Raw genomic sequence first — 24,919 nt, 5'->3', positions numbered from 1 at the left:
ATATATATATAGATGTCAACCAACAAAAGGCCTCAGAAACTTGTGGATGTTGAATTCTTCTTGTTGGAATAATTACTCGGATTTTCACATTGGAAGCCCAATCTGTATCGAACCCAGCACTTGGGTTTTAGGAGGCAAAGAAACCCGGAACCGCTCCGAACCAGCCTCTCTCCGAACTCCATCACAGGCTTCACAGGCTCACAGCCATTCTCAGAGTCAGAGAGAGAGAGAGAGATGGCTGGTTTGCTAGCATGGGCAGCGGACGTAGTGGGAGCGGGTGGGGCACAAAGTAACGAAGAAGACGACCCCAAAAGTACGTACAAGAACTGGACCAGAAAGCGTCTTCTCTGAGCAGTGCGATCCAGGATCTACGGCTGAGATTGCCTCCCCCTGACATCTCCCAACGCCTCCCTCACCTCCACGCCCATTCCCTCGCTTCCAACGCCGCTCTCGCCCTCCAACTCAACTCTCACTCGGCCACACGCGAGCAGGTTTGCTTCCAAGTTATTTTGGATTTTCTCATCTGGGTCTTTGAGCTTGGTTTTCATTTTTGTGTCAAAAGGCTATTTTGGTTCATGTTTGTTCGAATTCTGGGATTTTATCATGTGGGTCTTTGGATTTTGTTTGTATTTCAGGAGTTTGATTATGTGGGTCTTTGAATTTTGATTGTAATTCTTGTGAACCAGTTACGAGTGTATGTGCACTGTTTATCTTTATTTGAAGCAATGGATTTTTGGTCTCTGTATACTTGAAATGAAGACGAATTTTGTTGCTCGCTAATGGTAGAAAGAGATGGTAGCTTAATATGCCATGTAAGGAATCTGCATGAGAAGCGAAAAAGATCTTGTTACCACAATAGACGACAAGATTATGGTTGCGGTAAAATTATTTGTTTAATTTAATTTGTATTGTTTATTTTTTGCTCTATATGTTCATTATTATATAAATTTTCTATATATTCAGAGATAATAAGTATCACATCAATGAGTTCTCTGTATCTCTCCCTGATTAAGAGAAATTGATCATGGATTTTATTTGTTATTATTTTTTAATTTGTTCATTTGATGAAATATGTTTTTAAAAAAATATTTGGGTTATGGAAATTGCATTTGCAAGGGCCGTGTTTAAAGAGACTGATAAATAATGTAGTAGAAAATGGTAAATGGTCTGTTTGTTTTTCTTTTATTTTTTGTGTTTGATTTAGATTTTTTTTTTTTTTTTTCTTCTTCTATATGTCAAATTTTATAATATTTTGTAGCAGAGAATGGTTAATGGTTTGTTTGTTCTTTTACGCTACATATGCAGAAAAAAAACAAAAAAAAAAAAAAAATCTCCATTTGGTTGAACTTTTTCCTATATCCTATCAATTTCATTGGTTTGGTTTTTGCTTATGCTCTGGAGTAAAGAGGATATATGGTCCAAATTGATCCTATGAACTTTTTTATTTATTTATTTTTACTAGCCAATTAGTTAATTCAACGATGAGAAGGAAATTAATTATTAATATTTTCTAAAAGACAATTCAAGTAAATTACGAGAAAAAAAAAAAAAGAAACTATGTATAGCACGGGTTATAAGCTAATATATATATATATATATATATATATATATATATATAAAAGGGAGTTTCATGCAGGAGGGCATAAAATTTCAACAAGTGGCATTTTATTCTGCTTACAAGTGTTTATTTTAAATTAGAGATATGCAGCTCATATGCTAGAGGTCAATAAGTTCTTCATATTTGACCTATATTTTCTTATAATCAATCATTAGATTTATAGGGTCTATTATTGACTTATGTGGGATCTACATAAGTCTACAAATTCAATAATTAATTGTAAGATAATCTGGGTCAAATATGAAGAACTTTTCAAATTCCCTCCCCGTCTTGTGCGGACACACATAAAAAAAAATAAAAAATAAAACGTTTAAAGCCATGTCATAACTAAAACCGTCGATGGCAACGCTTCAGGTTTCTTCATATCTTTCACCCCTTCTCTCCAACCGTCTCACTGTCACGCTCAGTCTCTCGCCCGGGTGCCATTTCTTTTCTTAAACAGCTCTCTCAGGCTCAGGTACAATTTCATGCACTTTTATCATATATCTCACACGCTCAGGTACCATTTCATGGATTTAGTTCGTTGTTAATTTGTAATTAGTTTATTTGACGATTTAAAAGAAAATAAAAAATAAAAATTGATTGGGTTCTCTAAATTGTGTTTGCACTGGTCATGTTCAAGCACTAAAGAGATTTGTGGCCTTTGAGTTGAAGCCGTGCAATATGAGGTTCTAAGATCAGACATGTTCATCTTCACTAAGGAAGCTTTCAACCGCCACAGTTATAGGTTATGCTTCAATTTGACAGTTATTAAGGTAAATATGAAGCAGAGAAACTCTGTTTCCTTCCCTTTTTTTATTTTGCTCTAATGGCTTTCCTTCCGCACGTCAATTTGTAAGTCACAAATCTAACCCTCTCTTAGTTATAATAAACTTGATATTCATTTGTCTTTTTTATAAATATAGATACATTGTATTATTAGAGATAAACAAGAAGTCATTTTTCTCTCTTATTCTTCTTCTATTCTTCATTCTCTTGTTTATCTTCTTCTTTTCCTTCATATTTCTGCTTCTCTGTTTCATTTCATATTTGCATATATGGCATCTTATTCAACTCAATCCAGTTAGAAGACAAACAAATTCAGTGACAATAGTGAACAAACCAGTCGTGCTTTCCTCCCTCTCCCTCTCCATCTCCTCTGCTGTGAATCCACCATAAGAGATTAGTGAGAGAGTTCCCATCATCAAAACCATTCAAGTTTTTGATCTTCTTTAAAGCACCATCTTTGTCATAAATCCCTTCCAAGGCATGGGTAAATCCCTTCCATCCTTCTCCAACTCCCTTTCTTTCCAAAGCAGGCAAAGTCCACTTCACAAGCTCCTTCACGAAATCAACATCAGAGAACAAGACCTCAGTGATTGGCAGTAGGGGAAGCACCTGAATTCCAAGCCTACACCCTCTCCATTCAGGTGGAGCAAACCATAGTCTACTGTCCCTCTTGTTAGCCCACAATACACCCACCACCTTGTTCTCTCTAGCGAAAACCTCCTCATACATATTATCACTCTCTCTCACATGCCACCATGTTTGAGCAGCCTGAATTTCCAAGGCTGCAAGCATTGATCCAATGGAAACAAGATGTGTGTCTCCATAGGCCAACCCCATCAAAGCTGCTGAATAATAAGCATTCACTGCCTTACTTGTGCTCTCTTGATTCCGCCCATCACCAAATTCTGCTAGCCCTCCAGCCCAAGAGTGCAATTTATACATGTCAAAGCACCTTAGACGCGTATAATTCGAATCTGATCTCCTTCCCAAGTTCATAAAATCGGCCATAACTGAATATGCTTGAGGCCTATACTTTCTCCCCCACGCCGGGTCAATCTTGGCAAGAACTGAAATTGCATAAAGAAAGTAACCCAAATGATAATGGTGATCATTATAAACACCAAAACCAAAATCAGCCCCAGAATCCAATGCCCCTTGCTTAGTGACAATTCCACCCCATTTAGCATCATACATAAAACCATTCCCACTAAAGGTTCCATCCAACCATGGCTCAATTGTATCCTTCAGGAACTTCTTTATCTTGGGAATCACTTCAAAAAAATACACCTCCTCTGCTATCAATGCCAACCTTGCCGCTCTTGCAATCAATTTCCCATAAAAGTAAGATGAATTGGTTGTTATCGCCGTCGAATTCAAAGCATCAACATCCGCAGAAAGTACAGAGATAATCTCAGCATATGATTCTTCTTTGATACCTCTAATTGAATGCCAATTTACAGGGACTTGGGCTGGTTTCAATCCCCACGAATCTCCAACAACACCAACAAGGTCACCATCAATACTCTTATACTTAAAATCCTCCAAGACAGTAACTTTAGAATTGTCACGGTCTAGTAGCCGAAGATGGAGAGGGTGAGCTAACATTAGCAAATTCCCCCACCCTTTCTTCTCCCATTTGTATTCCAATGAAAATGGCTTAGTGAACACAGCATCACCGGAAACTGGGTAACACAAACTGAACCGGTCAAGGATTGTCTCGTGTCTTGGATCGGAGTCCGGCAACGCTGCAATCCGAATTATGCCCGAAAACCTAGTAGAAGTGATCATGGAGAGGCTGTTTGAGAGACTGATCGGCGAGGACGTGTATATGAGCCATGTTTGGTCGTTGTTGAGCTTGACAGTGTGCTTGGTGAGAGCAGCGTTTGATGAAAATGAGAGAATGGCGTGGATGGTTGATATCGAAATGGCGGTGCCACCGGAGACAGAACAAGTCAGAAACGGGCTTCCCCGGACAAGGAAGAACCTCATGTTGGAAGAGGGAAAGTCCATAGTGACACTGAGATCACTATGGGAGGAGATAATGTGCGTTTTTTTAGCATCTGGGTGGGTGCTTTCTGAGGCGGAGATGGTGAGGTCAGGGTTGAAAATCTGGTAGATGAAACTTGAGTTGGAGAAGCGAGATGGGTAGGAGAGGGAAAGAGAGGAGAGGGAGGATTTTATGAGGTAGGGGTGTACGTACTCAGGCTGGTCACCATTTTTTAGGGTGAAGTTTTGGAAGAAAGAGTTTGTTGGAAGTGGGGTGGAGAGGAGTGCAGGGGAGAAGAAGAGGGAGGGATCAGGGAGGACTGTGGATTGGATTCGGGGGAAGAGGAATGGTCGGAGAGGTTGGGTTTGCGGTGGTGGCTCTGGCACGATTGGGTTTGGGGGTTCAGGTTCAGGTGGCTGTTGAGCCGGTGGGAGTGCTGGGGATTGGCGACGTTTTTTTACTAAGCTTCTGACTTTAGTCTCTAGTTTTCTCAAGACTTCCATTTAGAATATGAATTTGCTGGATAGAGTGGAGAATTTCTTTTGTGGAGGTGGATTGGATTTTTTTTTTCTTTTTTTTTTTGGGGGGGGGAGGGGTGGGGGGGGGGTGGGTGGTGTTTGGATTTGGTGGAGGGAGAAGAGATGACTATGTTTTGTGAAGGTATTATTGACAAAAATTCAGGAGCATAAGAGGGAGGGTTTTGAAGTGGGGCTTGACTTGGCTTACAGATTTTGTGAAAGGAATGGGGGAATGGTGGATAATATATGTGAGGGAGAAGAAGGTTGAATTGGAAATGAAGTTGAGAAACATCCCAAAGTTTAGAAGGTTTTGGGAATACATTTGGCTTGATGCTGTAAAAAAATTCAGGATAGGGCAATGAATGTGTGAAGGAAGGTATGTGAAAATTGTAAGTGATGTGAATGAACATGTGAAGGAAGGTATATCAAAGTGGGGATTCAGCATGCTTGAGAGGCAAGGAAGTGAATGTATAAGAGCATTTTATCTACTGTTTTTAAATACTATTTTATATTTTATATATTTTTTTTCTTTAAATATTATTTTTGAAAATTCTTGTTTCATGTTAGCTAAATATACACAATATAGAGGTTTTAGACAAGTTGCACTACGCCAACATTGATTGCGCTCTATTGTGCCAAATATTCACCTAAATTAATAGGCAAATACTTGGTACGTTTTACTCGCAAGTGCACAAGATCAAACGATAGTATAGTAGGCAAATACGAGATCATTCTCACAAGGATTGGTAAATTATGTTTAGAAGTAATTTTCTATTTAATTCAACCAATAAAATTCAATTGTCACTATTGAATTAAAATAAAGAAATAAAATAAAAGATAAACTAAAAAGGATTAGAGTTTTGATATCCACCACTAATCAGACTAATTAAGATAACAATATGTCATTGTGCCAATTATACCGGTATATTTAATGTTTGTCAACCTAAGGGCATGAGTGTATACTCCTTAAGTTATAGATTTTCCTAAGCGACGAATTAGGCATGAGTGTATACTCTAATTTTTTTCTTTCTTAAAGGAAGCTATAGATTTTTCTAAGCGACGAATTAGGCATGGGTGTATACTCTAATTATTTTCTTTCTTAAAGGATTTAGCATGGGTGTATACTAAGTTGTTTTTTAAGAAAGCATAAATCTATGAAAATCGACAAACACATGAGGCCTAGGGCATGAGTGTATACTCCCGGTTCCCCATGTTGATTAACCCAAGAATCCGGTGTGGATATCTTTTGTTACTTTTATTAAACTCAGGACTCGGTCATCAAAATTGATTTAAGTAACTGGTCCATACCACATGTATATGTTGATCAGGCACACACATATGAGGAATTCATGAAAACAGGAATTAATCAAGTTAAATATACCAAAATATAAATGTAGCAAAGGCGCTAATATTGCAATCATAAATAGACATGATTAGGGCTTCAATCTAGCCCTAATTAAAATATAAACTACATAATGAAAATAAAAGGTGGAAGAGAAAAAACCCAAACTCCTTTTGATCTAGCCTTCAGTTCATTTCCAGAGTTTGTGCCTCTTTTCTCCACACCTATTCCTAGAGGCTAAGAGGCTTATTTATAGGCTTTAGAAGTCCTTGTTACACTAGTAAACCTAAGAAATTCATAGGGTTTTACTTGTATTACAAGTGGGAGTTGGAAAACCCTAATATGAAAGGAAAAAGGAGTTTGGCCGCAGTTGATTTGTCACTTGCGCACGGGTGCGATCGATCGCACTTGGCTGCTTCGCAGCTTGTCCTCTCTGGTAGTGTGCTCGATCGTAGGGAACCTGTGATCGATCGCACTAACAGAAGCTCCAACTTTTCCCAATTTCTCTCTTTGAGCCCAAATCTTCTAAATTTATTTCATTTTCTTCCAAAAGCCTACAAAAGCATGGAAAACACAAAAAGGAACTAAAATAACACAAACTAACGTTATTAAAGAATTAACACACATAAGTTTAAGGGCTAAAATATGAATATTTTGGCACTTAACAGGCACGGAAGCAGACGATGTTTAGGCCACCAAAAAGTAAGGAGGTTATTTTTATGAGTTCGCAAGTGAGATCCTTTTTTCCTGCTCTGTTAGCCACTAAATCCAGGAAGCTCGTCATGAATGGAGACTAATCATTTTATGGCTTGTATTGTTGAATCACCGAAGAAGAAAAGAAGGATTTACAAGAGATTCCAATGGTACGGCGATTTTTTAGATGTATTCTCAACAGAATTTTCAAGATCGCCTCTAAAGTGAGAAGTTGAGTTTGGAATCGAATGTGTCCCGAGTATCACTTCTATATCCAACGTACCTTATAGACTAAATTATTATGTTATGTTATGATATTTTAGAATTGATATGGTATTTATTTATTGTGCTATCTTTCTTTTGAAAAGTGACAAGTATTTTGCTTTAAGCTCTATGTTAAGAGTTTAAGATCCTCTAGTCTTATTTCTTTAGTAAGTGAGATGGGGAGGGCAACCGCGAAATTAATTAATTTTCTGGGCCTTACAGTTTACTCAGTTACAAGGGTCTACTTTCATTGCATTATTGGTTTATGTTGATCACATTGTCATTGCAAGAAATGATGCTCAAGCTATTTCTCATCTTACCAATTTTCTCAACTATCAATTTCTGCTTAAAGAGTTTGGTAAATTTAAATACTTTCTTGGTTTTGATATTGGAAGATGTAGCAAAGGCATTTATGTATGCCAACGTGAGTATACTCTTGAGATTGTCCAAGATTGTGGGATGCTTGTTGCCAAGCGTGACAAGTTCCCTAAGGAATCACGAACTGAAGGAGAGTTACTTGAAGACTCTACTACTTACCAAAGACCTGATCTCTCCTATTCTGTGCAAATCCTAAGCCAATTAATGGATAATCCTAGGCAATCCCATTTTGATGCTGCTAATAGAGTTTTAAGGTATCTCAAGTCTTCTCAAGGACAAGGCCTATTCTTCCCATCTTCCTTTTACTTTTCATTTAAAAGCTCTTTGTGATTCAGATTGTGTGGGTTGTCTTGACAAGCTATTGTGTGTTTTTTTGGGTGATTCACTTATTTCTTGGAAATCCAAGAAGCAGCATACAATTTCTCGTTCTTTTGCTGAGACTGAGGCGTTGTTTGGTAAACAACACACCATGCCCATGCATCATTCACTTTTTGGTGAAAAAAGAAGAAGAAGAGAGTAATGATTGGTATAAAAAAATGAAAAAATTGCATTGAAAAGTGAAAAAGTTTTGTTTTGTAGTAATTTTTTTTATTTGAATAATAATAAAAAATAAATAATGTGATATAAAATATGAGAATGTTTTAATATTGATTTTTTGAAAAATTAGGTGAATAGTATTTAGAGGTACACCCTCCAAATATCGGTCTATGGCCTCAACCACTTGCGAAATCATGTGGCTTTTCTATTTGCTTCACGATCTTCATGTTTCTCATCCTCAAGCTGCTCTTTCATTTTGTGACAACGAAGCTGCCTTACATATTTCCGTCAATCTTGTTTATCATGAAAGAACAAAAACATTGAAATTGACAGTCATCCTATCCGTGATAAAGATTCGGCAGGGGCTTATACGAACTCGTAACATTATCTCTCAATACAAATTTTTTGATATTTTTACCAAAGCTCTTGACTAGGGTGCTTTTAATCATCTGCTATCCAAGATGAATGTCCTAAATATATTCCCTTCATCTTGAGTCGGAGTATCAGCCCATCAGCTTGTTTAGTTATAATAAAGTTGGTCAAGTTGTTAGATGGGCTGGACAGTTTAGTTAATTATGTTTTTCTATTTCTCGCTTAGCTGTAATTTGTTATTCATTTCTCTTATATATATATTTTCTAATTCTCTTTTTTTCTTTTTTTTTTTCTTTTTTTAATTCTCTTTTTTATAAATATAGATACTTTGTATTAGAGATATACAAGAACTCATTTTTCTCTCTTCTTTTTCTTCTATTCCTCATTCTCTCGTTATCATCTTTCCTTCCTTCATATTTCTGCTCCTCTGTTTCATTTCATATTTGCATATATGACATCTTATTCAACTCAACCCAGTTAGAAGACAAACAAATTCAGTGACAATAGTGAACAAACGATTCGTGCTTTCCTCCCTCTCCCCCTCCATCACCTCTGCTGTGAATCCACCATAAGAGATTAGTGAGAGAGTTCCCATCATCAAAACCAGTCAAGCTTTTGAGATTCTTCAAAGCACATTCTTTGTCATAAATCCCTTCCAAGGCATAGATAAATCCCTTCCACCCTCCTTCAACTCCCTCTCTTTGCAAAGCAGGTAAAGTCCACTTCACAAGCTCCCTCACGAAATCGACATCAGAGAACAAGACCTCAGTGATTGGCAGTAGGGGAAGCACCTGAATTCCAAGCCTACACTCTCTCCATTCAGGTGGAGCAAACCATAGTCCACTGTCCCTCTTGTTAGCCCACAATACACCCACCACCTTGTTCTCTCTAGCGAAAACCTCCTCATACATATTATCACTCTCTCTCACATGCCACCATGTTTGAGCAGCCTGAATTTCCAAGGCTGCAAGCATTGATCCAATGGCAACAAGATGTGTGTCTCCATAGGCCAACCCCATCAAAGCTGCTGAATAATAAGCATTCACCGCCTCACTTGTGCTCTCTTGATTCCGCCCATCACCAAATTCTGTTAGCCCTCCACCCCAAGAGTGCAATTTATACAAGTCAAAGCACCTCAGACGTGTATAATTCGAATTTGATCTCCTTCCCAAATTCATAAAATCAGCCATAAGTGAATAAGCTTGAGGCCTATACTTTCTCCCCCACACGGGGTCAATCTTCGCAAGAACTGAAATTGCATAAAGAAAGTAACCCAAATGATAATGGTGATCATTATACACACCAAAACCAAAATCAGCCCCAGAATCCAATGCCCCTTGATTAGTGACAATTCCACCCCACTTGGCATCATACATAAAACCATTCCCACTAAAGGTTCCATCCAACCATGGCTCAATTGTATCCTTCAGGAACTTCTTTATCTTAGGAATCACTTCAAAAAAATACACCTCCTCTGCTATCAATGCCAACCTTGCCGCTCTTGCAATCAATTTCCCATAAAAGTAAGATGAATTGGTTGTTATCGCCGTCGACTTCAGAGCATCAACATCCGCAGAAAGTACAGAGATAATCTCAGCATATGATTCTTCTTTGATACCTCGAATTGAATGCCAATTTACAGGGACTGGGGCTGGTTTCAATCCCCACGAATCTCCAACAACACCAACAAGGTCACCATCAATACTCTTATACTTAAAATCCTCCAAGACAGTAACTTTGGAATTGTCACGGTCTAGTAGCCGAAGATGGAGAGGGTGAGCTAACATTAGCAAATCCCCCCACCCTTTCTTCTCCCATTTGTATTCCAAGAAAAATGGCTTAGTGAATTCAGCATCACCGGAAATCGGGTGACAATAACTGAACTGGTCGAGAATTGCCTCGTGTCTTGGATTGAGGTCCGGCAATGCTGCAATCCGAATTATGCCCGAAAACCCAGTGGAAGTGATCAAAGAGAGGCTGTGTGAGAGACTGATCGGCAAGGATGTGTATATCAGCCATGTCTGGTCGTTGTTGAGCTTAACGGTGTACTTGGTAAGAGCAGTGTTTGATGAAAATGAGAGAATGGCGTGGATGGTTGATATCGAAATGGCGGTGTCGCCGGAGACAGAACAAGTCAGAAACGGGCTTCCCCGGACGAGGAAGAACCTCAGGTTGGAAGAGGGAAATTCCAGAGTGACACTGAGATCACTGGAGGAGGAGATAATGTGCGTTTTTTTAGCATCTGGGTGGGTGTTTTCTAAGGCAGAGATGGTGAGGTCAGGGTTGAAAATTTGGGAGATGAAAGCTGAGTTGAAGAAGCGAGATGGGTAGGAGAGGGAAAGAGTGGAGAAGGAGGGTTTTATGAGGTAGGGGTGGATGTACTCAGGCTGGTCACCTTTTTTTAGGGTGAAGTTTTGGAAGAAAGAGTTTGTGGGGAGTGGGGTGGAGAGGAGTGCAGGGGAGAAGAAGAGGGAAGGATCGGGGAGGACTGTAGACTGGATTCGGGGGAAGAGGAATGGTCGGAGATGTGCAGTTCGCGGTGGAGGTGGTGGTGGTGGAGGTGGAGGTGGTGGTGGTGGTGGAGGTGGTGGTGGTGGTGGTGGAGGTGGAGGTGGCGGTGGAGGTGGAGGTGGAGGTGGAGGTGGTGGTGGTGGTGGTGGAGGTGGAGGTGGTGGTGGTGGTGGCGGTGGTGGTGGTGGTGGTGGTGGCGATGAAGGACGTGATTCACTATTTCCCATTTAGAATATGAATTTGCGGGATAGAGTGGACAATTTCGCTTATGGAGGTGGATTGGGTGTTGGTTTGGATTTTTTTTTTTTTTTTTTTTGGGTGTTTGGATTTTGTGGATGGAAAAGAGATGACTAGTTGTGAAGGTATTATTGACAAAAATCCTGGAGCACAAGTGGGAGGGTGTTGGGGTGGGGCTTGCCTTGGCTTACAGATTTTTGTGGAAGGAATGGGGGAATGGTGGATAGTATATGAGAATGAGAAGAAGCTTGAATTGGAAGTGAAGTTGAGAAACATCCAAAAGTTTAGAAGGTTATGGGAATAAAGTTGGCTTGATGCTGTAAAAAAAATTAAGAATAGGACAATGAATGTGTGAAGGAAGGTAAAACTATGGGAATGGATTTGGCTTACAACACCTATGGGAATATGCGATAATTTTAAGTTATGTAAATGAATGTGGGAAGGAAGGCATATCAAAGTGGTGATTCCCCATGCCTGAGAGGTAAGGAAGTGAATGTATATTTATGTTTAGCGTAATGCTACATAGAATTCCCTCATTTCACTCACATTAGTATTTTGGTTTTTTGTGATTTGTATTAATCGATAAAAAATTAAAATTTTGATCTACTATAATGGCATAGTCATACAAACATTTAGAAAGATGGAATTGGTATCACACACATTGTTATTTGATTATGAGTAGAAGTAACTATTGGTCCCGGTGATTTTACGATGACAGTGTGGGTTAATTAACATTAATAAACCTCGTTACACTACTTGAACTATGTCATAACTCGTAAGGCATGGTTTTGATGCCTGTTACTCTAATGTGTTTCCTGTGACCGGTGATTGATGCAATCTAAAAGGACATTGTTGGGAAAGCGATGGAACCAATGTTAAGTGACATAAGGGTGAAGGAAAAACTATTTGATAACACAATCCCGATTATATACACTGTCGACAGATTTTGGTGCTACATGATGATAGTGACTTAATCGTGAACACATAACGTAAATTATGAATAGGTCAAGTATTGTTCTGAGTATTTGAACTTAAAAGGAATTATAAATAATCGATCAAATGTGTTCTAATAAGAGCATGGCATAACAAGACACTTTGGGGATGTTGCTATGTTGGTCTTTTTGGTAAAAAATTGGTATAATGCTCTCGTCCTTTGCTGCATATGTGCTCGGTAATCTGACTGTTTATTTGCCAGAACTCAAAATCATAAACATACAAAAACATCCGGCTTGAACGATTAGAAAATAACTAAAACATTTGTACTACCAACATATATACTTTGAAACCATACTTTTTCGGCTATATAACCATTTAAGACAACATTTTAACTATGCCCACTATAAAAGCCTAATTTTAACACTCGTAAGTATCCAAATGAGTCTTGCAAATATTCTGAAGATCAAAATAACATATTATCACATAAACAAATTCGAAAAATCCCACAAAAAAATTATAAGAAAAAAAAATCATAATCCATTATAAAACCTTGAACGCAAATGTCGTTAATCAATTAAACACGTAAACAATAAATCAATAACATAAACTAAAAAATCGTCATACATAGTACAAAAAAAAAAAAAAAAAAAAAAAACTCTCATTATTATTTTCTTGAATTCAAAAGAAAAAATAATCAATTTGAATAAAATAATAATATATAAATTAGAACAGGAAATTAGGACAAAAAAGGAAATGGAAGAAGTAACCACCGAAAATTGAAAATATTAGTATGTGTGTATATATATATATAAGCCCCCCAAACTATCAGTCATTTGTAATATAGCCCCTCAATGTTTTAAAGGTACTAAAGTAGCCCCTCAAACTACCAAAATGTATCAAAAATGCCACTTATTTTTTATATTCCTATAATACCCCTATTCTTTTAACAAATAAAATAATTGTAAAAAAAAAAAAAAAAAAAAAAAACATCAAACCGGCCAGATGAGGGTGGCCCAAGGAGCCAAAATTTTTAATTTTTTTTTTGAAAAAAAAATAATTTTTTAATTTTTTTAATTTTAAAAAAAAATCAAAAAATTAATTGTAGGGCATGTGGCGCAATGTGATTGGTGTTGACGTTGTATTCCGTTAAGTTTTGGAAGGAAATTTAACAGAGGTACCATTTTCATCTTTATGAAAACCGCAGGTACCTCCTATGATAGAAATGAAAACCTAGGGGGATAAAAAATAAAGACTTCAAACCATAGGAGGGTTTTTAGTATTTAACCCCTTAAGAGCATTTCCAATGGAAGAGCTAAATGTTACTTTTATCTAAAATGACTCTTCAAATGTTTAAAAAGCCCCTACATTAAATTAGCCAAAAGAAAATGTAAAATATATATTTGATTAGAAGAGCTAAAAAAAAAGCTAAATATGTAACAGCACTTTTCAAGGGAGCCATTTTATTTTTCATTATTTCTCTTACATGTTTTCTCTTTTTCCCAAATATTTTCCTACTTTTTCTCTCACTTGTTCTCTTTTTTTCAAAACTTTTCTCATTTTTCCTCTCACATGTTCTCTTTTTTCCAAAACTTATCTTACTTTTAATAATATTTTAATAGAATAGATAGAAATATAACTAATCGGATGTAGAGACATTTAAAAATAGCTTAGCTAAACTAGATAAAAGTGAGTTTTGAGAAGCTATTTTACATAAAAATATGGCTCATCCATTAGGAATGCTCAATAATGTATTAAAAATTCGGTTTTGACTTTAAAAAAAAGGGGGGTTATGCCACGTGTCGCAATTCTAGACTACTTCTAAAAACTGATTCAGCTTTATATATATATATATATATATATATATATATATGATTAGATGAATCTCTTATTTCACTGGTTGGCTCATGTTTAAGAGGATAAGTATTAGAATATCATGTGTTTTCTAGCATACTGAATTTATTTTCGATTTAACCATTACAACTGCTCTAATAACCGATTGAGAATATATAAAATTCTATTCCGGATTGCAACGCATTAAGATTTAATTCTATGTGGATGTAACTTTTTTTTTGCGTTATGCATTGCTTCATTTTAAAAAAAAATAAGATTTCTTTCATCCATTTCAATGAATAATTTGTTTTATTTTATATTTATTAAAAAAAGGTTTTTGTTTCATTTTTAATGTTCGGAATTATATATATGGGTTTTATTTGTATTGAAATATAATAGGCCTTATCTTTTAATTCATTTGAAATTTTAATAGGATTTGTTTTTTATTTGTGTGATTTACTCGAATTTTCATGCAATTTTGAAATTTAGTAACCACTTTGGATGAGTTTTGATCCAGAGGCTGATCAAATTGGAAGCCCAATCTGTATGGAACCCAAGACTTGGGTTTTAGGAGGCCAAGAAGAGAAGTGACACACATTTTTGTGAATTCACTTGTTTGGATCCCAGGCCAAGCTAACCCGGAACCGCTCCGAACCGGCCTCTCTCCGAACTCCATCACAGCCATTCTCAGAGTCACAGAGAGAGAGAGAGAGAGAGAGAGAGAGAGAGAGATGGCTGGTTTGCTAGCATGGGCAGCGGACGTAGTGGGAGCGGGTGGGGCACAAAGTAACGAAGAAGACGACCCCAATTCGATCCCAATAGTATTCTCCGCAGAGCAGCAAAAGTACGTACAAGAACTGGACCAGAAAGCGTCTTCTCTGAGCCGTGCGATCCAGGATCTACGGCTGAGATTGCCTCCCCCTGACATCTCCCAACGCCTCCCTCACCTCCACGCCCACTCCCTCGCTTCCAACGCCGCTCTCGCCCTCCAACTCAACTCTCACTCGGCCACACGCGAGCAGGTTTGCTTCCAAGTTATTGGGATTTTCTAATCTGGGTCTTTGAGCTTGGTTTTCATTTTTGTGTCAAAAGGCTACTTTGGTGCATTTTTGTTCGAATTCTTGGATTTTATCATGTGGGTCTTTGGATTTTGTTTGTATTTCAAGAGTTTGATTATGTGGGTTTTTGAATTTTGATTGTAATTCTTGTGGACGAGTTACGAATGTATGTGCACTGTTTATCTTTAGTTGAAGCAATGGATTTTTGGTCTCTGTGTACTTGAAATGAAGACAAATTTTGTTGTCCACAATAGATGACAAGATTATGGGTTCTTACATGTAGTAACTACTTTGGATGAGTTTTGATCCCGAGGCTGATCAAATTGGATGTCAATTGATGATGTTTTCATTTTCCAAATTAATAGTCGGTACCATTTATGATACGCAGGCCCAACTGAGAGAGGTGACGCTGCAGGAAGAAAATGCTGCGTATGAAAAGGCTATATCAAATTGTGAGAATAAAATACAGGAGAAAATGCAGGAGGCAGTCCTCCTTCAGAGGAAGTTACAGGTGAGTTAAAAGATTCTAAACTTATTTCTAATGTTGCTCTTGTTCATATTTGTATTACTGTCTTACGAACACATCCCATTGTGCTTATAATTATGTTTTAGGAGTTTCTCATGCAAGTGATTATAAATCAGCATTTTATTATCAAAAGAAATCTGTTGCGGTGAATTTATTATCCAATGTATGCTTTCAGGCTGATATTTTAGGTTACTATTTACTCTGATGATTTTCCCGAAGTTAAATGTATCATTTAAAGTTTATCTACATTGATGCTTGCAGGAAATGGATGAGACTGCAAAGAATCTTGAAGCAGAGCTGGAAAGTACAGAAGCTGCTTTGGTTGCCAGCCAATCTGGCCGATTCAATGATTCAGTTGTTCAATCCAAGTTGGTAGTGGAAGGTGGACCAAATTCAGAAGAGTCAAACTCTGCTCTACTGGAGAAGTTAGAAAACAAGAAAAACGAATTGGTCCATTTCATCCTTATTATTGATCTTAATTTCTTTTTAGTTTTTCTTTTATAATTTTTAATTGTAAAAATTCAATTTTTGTTATTTTCACTTATATATTGTTCAATCCTCTCAGAGTTCAACAGAGGGGGTAGTTCAAGATTTGGAGAAAAGATGGGCTCAAGTTCAGGATAAGGCGTTGAAGCAGCCTACCCCAGGTATCTTACTTTGCCAATTTATTTTAGTATTGTGTTCATCTTTCGATAATGCTCCTAGACTTCTAATTTATGATAGATTAGCCATGAGGTATGGTTCTGACTTGGATTGTATTATGATCCTTCTGCAATATCTCCTTGTTTATTGTGTCATGAATTTCTTGGGTTGATTGTAGAAAATGTTATCTTGAGAATTGAAGCTAGATCCTTCATTGGATGTGAAGCTGTGTCAAATGAACAAAAACAATAGTAAGGGTAATTGGAAGATGTAATAAATCTGAAGACACTAACTAGTTTCTTGTTAGTAATTTGTGTGCATTATTTTAATTATTTATCTTTTTATTTTTATCTTAGTTATTCTGTTGGTTAAAGTTGAAAAGTGGGCTTTCTATGTTTTCTCATCTGCAAACTCTGTCTGGTTGAAGTCAGTTCATGGACCTTAACACAAGTACATTGGCTTAAAATGATTAGGCACGTTTGGAAAATCTAGGTTGTAAATTGTGAACATGTGCAGCTTGGGAGATCCAATTACAGAAAGGAAGTCAGTGATGTAAATTCTGAGTATTTGAGGTATGGTTGTAAACTTTTAGATGTAAGAATTCAAAGGGAAGCAGATTTATGATTGATGGGCAGGGGCTTTTGATCTCGAGAATTTTGGACATGCAGTAATTTCCTGCATGCAGCAACCTACTAGGGGCATACCTAGTAACAATGGTTTTTTTTTTTTTTATTATTTGCCTTTACACTGTTTTATAGTGCTGTAAAAACTATGCAAGTAGATTTTTTGCTTAGTTTTCATGGGATTTAATAGTTGGAAATTCATGTACAAGTCCTATCAAGAGTATAACACACTTCCAAGGTAGTAGCTTAAAGATGTATTTTGACTTTAAGCAATATCTATTGTGCAGCTCAGAGAGAGAAGATATTAGATAAACAGCTTCACAGCCTAATTGAGCAACTGGAAGCAAAACAGGTTGGGTTTATGTTTCTTATATATACTTTACAGTTACTTACTTGAGGCTGTATCTATTACTAAGGAGAGAGTTCATTCAATATTTTCTGTTTTGCTTATAGGCACAAGCTGAAAGCCTGTTTAGTGACATTCATATAAAAGAAATGGAGCTAGAAAGATTGAATGGATTGTGGAGGAGGGTTGAAAGTAGTAACCTAGAAGTGAATGCTGCCAGGAATCGGTTTGGAAGAAGCACATCTGAGAGGGGATCTGCTTCTTCAGATTATATTGTTGATTTTCATCTCAAACCCCATTACCATGGTGGCCGATCTGAAAATCAGCAGAAATTTATGCTACTCAGGTCGACTTTTGTGCTCTACATTTTTGCTTTACACATATTGGTCTTCATCAAGATTTCATTATGAAGAGTACCCTTTATCCCAAGAATGCTGAAGCTTCATCAATATTTGTTTGAATGGCAAGCTCAAGTATCTACCAAGTTACATCTCCACACTTTAATAAGAAAATTTCGTATGTATATTTAATGTATTTTATATCCCATTTTCTGTAGATTCATATGCTTATGCCAACTTGAGATTTAAATGTTTCATCATTTAATACAATACTATTATGAAGGATGAAGCATATTCCCACAGATTGAATACGAAAGGACTGAATGGGAGATACAGCTCTGATGTATTAGTTCAAGAGTTAAACGATACTACTGAACTTTTGGATAAAATTACCTTCACCCCCCACACCCTTTTTTTTTTTTTTTTTTTTTCTAAAAAAAAAAAAAAAAATCTAAAGGATGGGAAGGGGAGACCAATGTAATTTTTTCCCTTGGGCGTGACCATCGGAACAGGATCCTCTCCAGTCCGAATATCCAGTTCATGGTTACGACTTATTTTCAAAAATCCTATAGCCACAAATGGGACACATATTTCACTAATAAAAATAATAATAAAATATTATTTTAAATTAATAAAAAAAAAAAAAAAAAAAAAAGGGAGTGGCGGCCACCATAGCCCATTTTGGGTTGGCCCAATGACCTGCCAGGGAGTGGCCGAACCACCCCCATGGCCTATGGGGATGGTTCGGCCACTCCCTGGCCAGCCATTGAGCCACCCCTTTCTTTTTTCTTATTTTTTTATTAATTTGTTTTTTTAATTTTTTTAATGTAAAACAATATTTTATTATTATTTTTATTAGTGGGATATGTGTCCCATTTGTGGATATGTGTCATCTCCAGTCCATTATGGACTGGAAATGATCATGTTCTATGATCATCGGGGTTCTCACTCGCTATGGAATGTTCGGTTTGAACTATAGATACTGTCTTGAAAGGCGAGTCCTCATCACAACGCCACCAAAGTGCAAGCCAATAAAGCCATTTCTTAGTAGCATCTGGTTCACGCAACTAATACCGCAAGCGGATTCGAACACACGACCACTAAGAAGAACATTGTTCTTGCTCTAAAAGTCCATCGATGATTCGAAGTTCAGGTTTTATGTTGACCAATACTTTTTGACTTGTTTAGAATGTGTTTGAAGCAAATACGAGGAGAAATCTTTGCCATCTAAAATGGGTTTGGTAAAGAAGCTGTTGACAATTTCGAATGATTCTTTCAAGTTTCAGACATAAAGTTCGAATGATTCTTCCAAGTTTCAGACATAAAGTTCTGAGTTCCTGATTGTCGTGGAAAGAGAAAACAATTATCCCAACAGCCATCAATGACAGTAGTTATAAGCCATCAATGACACTAGTAATAAGGAATAAGAGTCAAGCTAATTGAGATTAAGTTGAGCAGAAAGATAATCTATCGCATCAGATAGATTCTAAAATTATGTCCAAAAACACTATCATTTCTTTGAAAGAAGACATGTTTACAAAAATGATTTTGCAAGTACATGTGAAACTTTATTGAGTGTAGGTTATAGAACATGCTATTATAATGGAAAGAATTAATAAATAGTGTATATATCTGTAGTCCTAAGCAATTCTCTCTAGTTTCCTTCCGAATGTTGTCTGAGCTTCCCCCATCAACATATAAAGCAAAAATTCATTCCATGTGTCAATAGGACCTGGCAAGCACCAGTGGACACAATCGGCTAGAGTCACATTCCTGTGTGGCGGGTGCCCATAATGGTTTGGATGCCCATCCGGCCGCAGCAGCATTGCTTCAGTTGTATCCAACAAACTGAATTGCAAACCCCTCTTCCTCCCTTCCTTTGCTGCTGCTCTTTGCTCCTCCACCTGAGTGAAATACATCTCCCAAACATATTGATCTACCTTCAATTCTTCTTTGGTAAACGGCCTGGTCCTCACACAATTTCCTCCTTTATTCCAGTCCCCATTCTCAAAGTGTGAAGGCGAAAATGTCCTCAAAAGTGTCACCCCCTTGTAATCTTTGAGGCTTACAAGGCTTTTGAAGGCAGTTCTGAAGGCCTTCCTATATCCGTAGTAGTGTGTGAGGGCAGTGACGTTCTCTTGTTGGCACTTGTAACAGCCGACAAGTTGACCATTTTCGTAGAACATTAGTGGTCGGAAGAACCATTGTCCGGCTGAGATGATTACATAGTCGAATCTTGTAATTTCTGCTGCCCATGCATCATCAGCCTTGTCTAAATAGAGGTTCATAATGCTGTTGTAGGAGTGCCCGTTGGGGTCTGCGTCACTGGCTTTTACCAAAAACGGAGACCACAGTGTTGCTATTGTAAAATTGTAGTCTGCATAAAACCAGTGTTTGAAATTTATGTTGTCTGATGTATACTTTTCAGTGATATCCTCAGGATAAACCACCTGAAAGATGCAGAATATGTACGGCCTTAGAATTGGAATATATTAGTCTTTATGCTGTCGAGAATTATCATCTAAGACTTAGAGTACTGCAAGCTTTCTTCAAGCTGAAAGAAATTGTTAAAAAAGTTTCAAAATTAGTATGTATATATATTTATTTTGTGGTTTGTTTTAAAGAGCCAAAGAAGAGAGTCGCACATGAAAAAAGAACATGTTAATCTGGCATTTATAAAGCCCAACTAACACCAAGCTATTGCTTTAAGGTAATGCTTGGGTGCATGTATGCACTTGTTGATTTTTGAACGATCATGATCATACGATCTGGTGGTTTGATTTGAAAAGGATTTACACGACCATTAGTAAGAGCATTTACTTTGGTAGAGAAAGATTGAGCACTTACACTAGCCAAGAGGCACAACAGTGACTGCATTTGGTTTCGTCCCACAGAGTCTCCAACAAAGGCAATGGACTTCCCTCTGACGAGCTCCAAGAACTGAAGTGCATCAAAGAGAGGAAGCTCACATTCATCTGGTTTCCACCTCCATTTCTGGAACTCCATATCAGGTCTCCCAAACTTCATGCAGTTTTGCTGATCAATGATCAAGTTGCAAGTTTCATTTGTGTAATAAGGCCCCCTGGGGAATGGAACCCATTTCCCAGCAAAGATATCACATGATTTCTTCTCAAATCCTCTGCTTCCCAAACCATAATATTGGTCGTTATCGATCTTAGGAGAAGGCAATATTGGTGGATGTGAGTTTCTGTTTATGAACAGAGGGATTATGGTGAGGAGGATCAATGCAATGGCTACTTGGAAAACATGTTTGGGGATGTCGGTTGACGTGGTTTTTCCGTTAGGAAGCTCAACGGGGCCATGAAACTTCATATATGCTGGATAAGTGTCGACGATCGATGAGAAAGATACTTTGTATTGAAATTATATATATACATATATATATAATGATCATGTCGGTGATGATGTGCATATATATATGGACTAGGTTGAATAAATCCTTTTGTAATTAATCATACGGTATACCAACCAAATGAGCACCATCATTACTTGTTTTTATATTTTTTTTTTCGGTAAGCAATAAGCATCAATGCATCATGATTCGTAGAATCGTAATCAATACTAACTTGTAAAGAAAAAAGAGAAGGAGAAGTTTCTTTTCTATTCAATTTTGCTGTCATGTTTTATTATTTTAAGGAGAAAAAACAAAAAACAACCAGGCTGCGTCCCAAATTTATTCTTGTTTTCTTGTTTGAGAAGGTATAAGACCAAATCATTCCTGTTGAACATAAAAGTAGGATGTAAGTTACATAAAAGTAGTTTTCGTGGCAGACATGCTTTCAAAAAAAGTGAATTATATACGCCATTAGTGACCGTTACATGCATTAACTGATCATTCCCACGATATATATACAAAATGAGTTCATCAATTGACTAACTTGTACAAATTTTGATTATAACTCACTCCTTAAAAACCGATTTGCAAGGAAATAGTGTTTAATTGAGCCGCAGCTGATTCAATCCCACACTCAATGAGCAACGTTTGATCTCATATTCAACATGGTGACTGGTTTTAATATATACCAAGTAATATAAACTTTAGGTATAATTCATAATTTAAAACTAGCTTGTAAAGAGAAGATACCCAACAACTTATATACACATGCAAAACACTTAGGATCGTAAGAATGATTAACACGAGCCTACATCATAGAGCATAGGGATTCAAACTCAAACGATTTAATTCAATAAGACCATCCACCCTAAGTTGAGTTGGGGCCTATAAAAGATTTTAGTCAGAAAAGAGAGGATAGGGTTATGTCTTATCATTTTTCTTTTTTGGGATATCGTGTATGATTTTGAATGAATAAAAGTTCGGTTAAGAGGTCAATTTAATTTGCTAATTAATTGCTGAAGTTGGTGGTTGGAATCTTCAAGTTTATCCTATTTATTAATTATTACTTGAGTTTATACATTAAAGAAATAGATAATGGATGTACCTGTCAATATATATATATAGATATTTGCAAAGCAAAGGCAAAACACAATTCTAATATCTTTTGTAATTATGACTGCAGTGATCATAAGAACACGACCTCGTATATATCTTCAGCTTTTTTCCAGCATGCAATCACTAGGTTCCCCTGGCGTAGCTTGGGAGCAAAGTCATAGATGATTACAGAGTGCAATGGTCTTAAATTAGGCTTATTAATTAAAATCACATTTCACATTTCTTTTTGTTAGACATAGTGTGCTGTTGGTCGGTCCATTTCTTCACATTTTGTCGCATATAATTATCTGGAACCTATTATATATATATAACGGAACTTTCATTCTTTTTATTTTTATTTATTTATTATACAGCACTGAGCATCTGTCAGACTGTCAGTACTGGGGTGCATGGGAATCAACAATGGGTTCATTTCATCATTTCCTTCGTTCGATCTATATGTCCTCATCAAGACCCGAGTGATTCTTGAAGTTTCAATCTGTATACCTTGTCCGTATTTTCAAATCATACTTTGCCAACTCAAAAGAATCCGATATGCATAAGAAAAAAAAAGCACAGTATCGTGTATTCGTGAGGCAAGGAAATAATGCAAAACAAGTATTAGGCCCCTTTTTTATTTATTTAGCAAAAACAAGGGAGAGCAATTGTGGCTATTTTACCTAAGCGTGACTATAGTAGTACCTACTCGCTATGAGCTGTACATGAGAGGCCTAGACAGTGAGAACCGCAGGCGTTCATTCAAATTTGACTGAGTCATAGTCTGACCCAGCGCCACCAGGGCATCAATAAGAATATAAAATGATTAATACTAATTAGGCATATATGAAGATTCTTTATTACGGAGATTTGAACCCACGTCCAACTGCATGTCTTGACCACTTGAAATTTTTTTAAAGCCATTGAACCACCACCCTTAATGAACTTTAAATGAAATAGTGCATTTAGGATTCGAGCCCTAGAATACAGTGTAAAGTAGTAGATGGTTGAGGTTTCGAGCTAGGTGTCAATTTTAAAATTCTAATTTTCTCTTTCTAGGCTTTCTTGCAATTATGGAGAATACCCCTGTTATACAATCCAAGCTGTCTGCTAGAGGGGGAAAAAAAAAACATTTCCATTAGATAAAGAATTCTTGACAACTATATATCCCAATGGATTTTTCCCTTGTTGGAGCTAAAATAGATAATAATAATAATAATAATAGCTACCGAAATCTAATTTTCAAAAATTTGTGGGGTACATTCCGATCGACAAGAAATTGGAAAAAATGAGCACAAGACAATTAAACATCAATTATGATTATGATTACGATTAGATTAATAATACCCAAGATAGTGACAACAGAGCCAACTTACAAATGGTCCATTGCATTATTTGCGTATAATAATCCTTCAATTATTTTCACCAGCACCAGTTGGTGGTACGGCATCCAGAAACTTAAAAAAAAAAAAAAAAAAAAAACCGAAGTCCCGCCCTTTGAACAAGTCTGAATTTTGCTTTGAATCCTAGTTGACTGATGGCTGATTTGATTTATTAGCGATCTTTAGTTGTACTTAATTGAGTACTTTAATTGATAAATAGGTTGGTAATTTGGCTCTTAGCTTGGGATCTGGAACCTTCCAATTGAGGAGATAATTGGAGATGATTCTTCAATTGTCCATCGGACCATTCATTTTGATCCAATGCACTATAAAATGTCATGTGTCTCACTATAAATTAAATAATAAAATATTATTTAATTTGTTAAAAGAAAATAAAAAATAATAATTAAAAATTAAAAAAATTTTATAAAATAATATGGGGGTGGCTTTGGTTGTGGGTGGCCGAAGCCACCCCCATGGCCCCAAGGGGTGGCCACCCCTTGGGGGTGGTTCAACTACCTCCTAGGCCAAACCTAAAAAAATATTTTTTGGATAAGCCCTAGGGGGTAGCTGAACCACTCCCTGTAGCCATGGGAGTGGCTTTGGCCACCCCAAAATGAACGGTCCAGTTGGACAATTGAAGAATCTCTAATTAATTCTTTAATGAAAGGGGATCTAGATTCCTTAGTTTGGCGGTCTTGGAGTTGCTGATATATTCTTTTAGTCGGACTAGTCAATAGATTCTAGCCATGCATGCTATCATAGACTTTCTCATTAATTGGAAGGCAATCAGAAGTACATACGATCAATACCTCGAAGGAACAACAAAATATATACGCCACAAGAAAAATGGTCTTTAACAAAGTCGTCGCTAATAATAATTAGTGACAACTTTTGTGGTCACTAAAGTGGTTGCAAATACTCCATCGGAAAAGACTCAATAGTGATGACTTTCATAGTGTTAGTTGGAAGTGGTTGCTAAAAATACCTCATTAGACAACTTGTCATTGCTAATAATAATCAAAGTCATCGCTAATGATAAATAATGTATTAAAGAAAAGATGCCAGATGCTTGTTTAGTCAATTACATTTTTTACTTTTTTGGTATCAATTATCTAAATCAGTTATTAATCTGCATAAAAATAACAAATTAATATATATATATATATATATATATATATATATATATATATATGTTCAAAATATTTATAAACTTTTATTTTCACAATATTCGCATCAGATTTCAATAGAAGGATACCAGAAACAAAAGAGAAAAGCCAAATACGAGGCATGCAAAGTTATTGAAAGCATTTACAGTAGCTGGTAACCATTAACTGTGGTTCAAAGAAAGCATCAAGTCAAAGTTATTGTGTAAATGCTAGACTTTTGGAAGTTCAAGGTGTCCTTGTTTTGGAAGCAATACAACATTTGCTTCTTACGAAATGTGTAGCAGAGAGAGAATAGAGCTTCACAGTACTCTTGACCCAACATTTGATTCTTTCTGTAATGCTAGACTTTTGGAAGTTCAAGGTGTCCTTGTTTTGGAAGCAATACAACATTTGGTTC

At 36.8% G+C, this 24,919-nt stretch overlaps 4 protein-coding genes and 1 long non-coding RNA gene across 5 annotated transcripts; 2 read left to right on the top strand and 3 right to left on the bottom strand.

Moving 5' to 3' along the window:
- Window positions 1–1,980: 1,980 nt before the first annotated feature.
- On the top strand, window positions 1,981–7,254 carry LOC132180893 (uncharacterized). Its single transcript, XR_009440213.2, has 3 exons — window positions 1,981–2,075; window positions 2,241–2,373; window positions 6,902–7,254. It is a non-coding gene; the product is annotated as an uncharacterized LOC132180893 (long non-coding RNA).
- On the bottom strand, window positions 2,529–4,957 carry LOC132180889 (glucan endo-1,3-beta-D-glucosidase-like). The gene has a single exon (XM_059593874.2). The coding sequence runs from the start codon at window positions 4,874–4,876 to the stop codon at window positions 2,699–2,701; it is 2,178 nt and encodes a 725-aa protein (XP_059449857.2). The 5' UTR covers window positions 4,877–4,957; the 3' UTR covers window positions 2,529–2,698.
- A 1,613-nt stretch (window positions 7,255–8,867) lies between the features above and the next one.
- On the bottom strand, window positions 8,868–11,215 carry LOC132180890 (glucan endo-1,3-beta-D-glucosidase-like). The gene has a single exon (XM_059593875.2). It carries the CDS (start codon window positions 11,213–11,215, stop codon window positions 8,972–8,974), a length of 2,244 nt encoding a protein of 747 aa, XP_059449858.2. The 3' UTR covers window positions 8,868–8,971.
- A 3,327-nt stretch (window positions 11,216–14,542) lies between these two features.
- On the top strand, window positions 14,543–17,873 carry LOC132180892 (golgin family A protein). The gene is made up of 6 exons (XM_059593876.2): window positions 14,543–15,013; window positions 15,438–15,560; window positions 15,837–16,025; window positions 16,141–16,222; window positions 17,128–17,192; window positions 17,294–17,873. Exons 1-6 carry the CDS (start codon window positions 14,723–14,725, stop codon window positions 17,594–17,596), a joined length of 1,053 nt encoding a protein of 350 aa, XP_059449859.2. The 5' UTR covers window positions 14,543–14,722; the 3' UTR covers window positions 17,597–17,873.
- Window positions 17,874–19,149: 1,276 nt separating this feature from the next.
- LOC132183005 (protein trichome birefringence-like 19) lies at window positions 19,150–20,857 on the bottom strand. The gene is made up of 2 exons (XM_059596389.2): window positions 20,372–20,857; window positions 19,150–19,974 (listed from the first exon to the last, which is right to left on the bottom strand). Exons 1-2 carry the CDS (start codon window positions 20,855–20,857, stop codon window positions 19,165–19,167), a joined length of 1,296 nt encoding a protein of 431 aa, XP_059452372.2. The 3' UTR covers window positions 19,150–19,164.
- Window positions 20,858–24,919: the final 4,062 nt, after the last annotated feature.

The sequence above is a fragment of the Corylus avellana genome, chromosome 5, assembly GCF_965113065.1.
Source record: "Corylus avellana chromosome 5, dhCorAvel1.hap1.2, whole genome shotgun sequence".
NCBI classification, from domain to species: Eukaryota; Viridiplantae; Streptophyta; class Magnoliopsida; order Fagales; family Betulaceae; genus Corylus; species Corylus avellana.
Note: the sequence above shows the minus strand (reverse complement) of the source record. Positions and strands in the feature narration are given on the sequence as shown.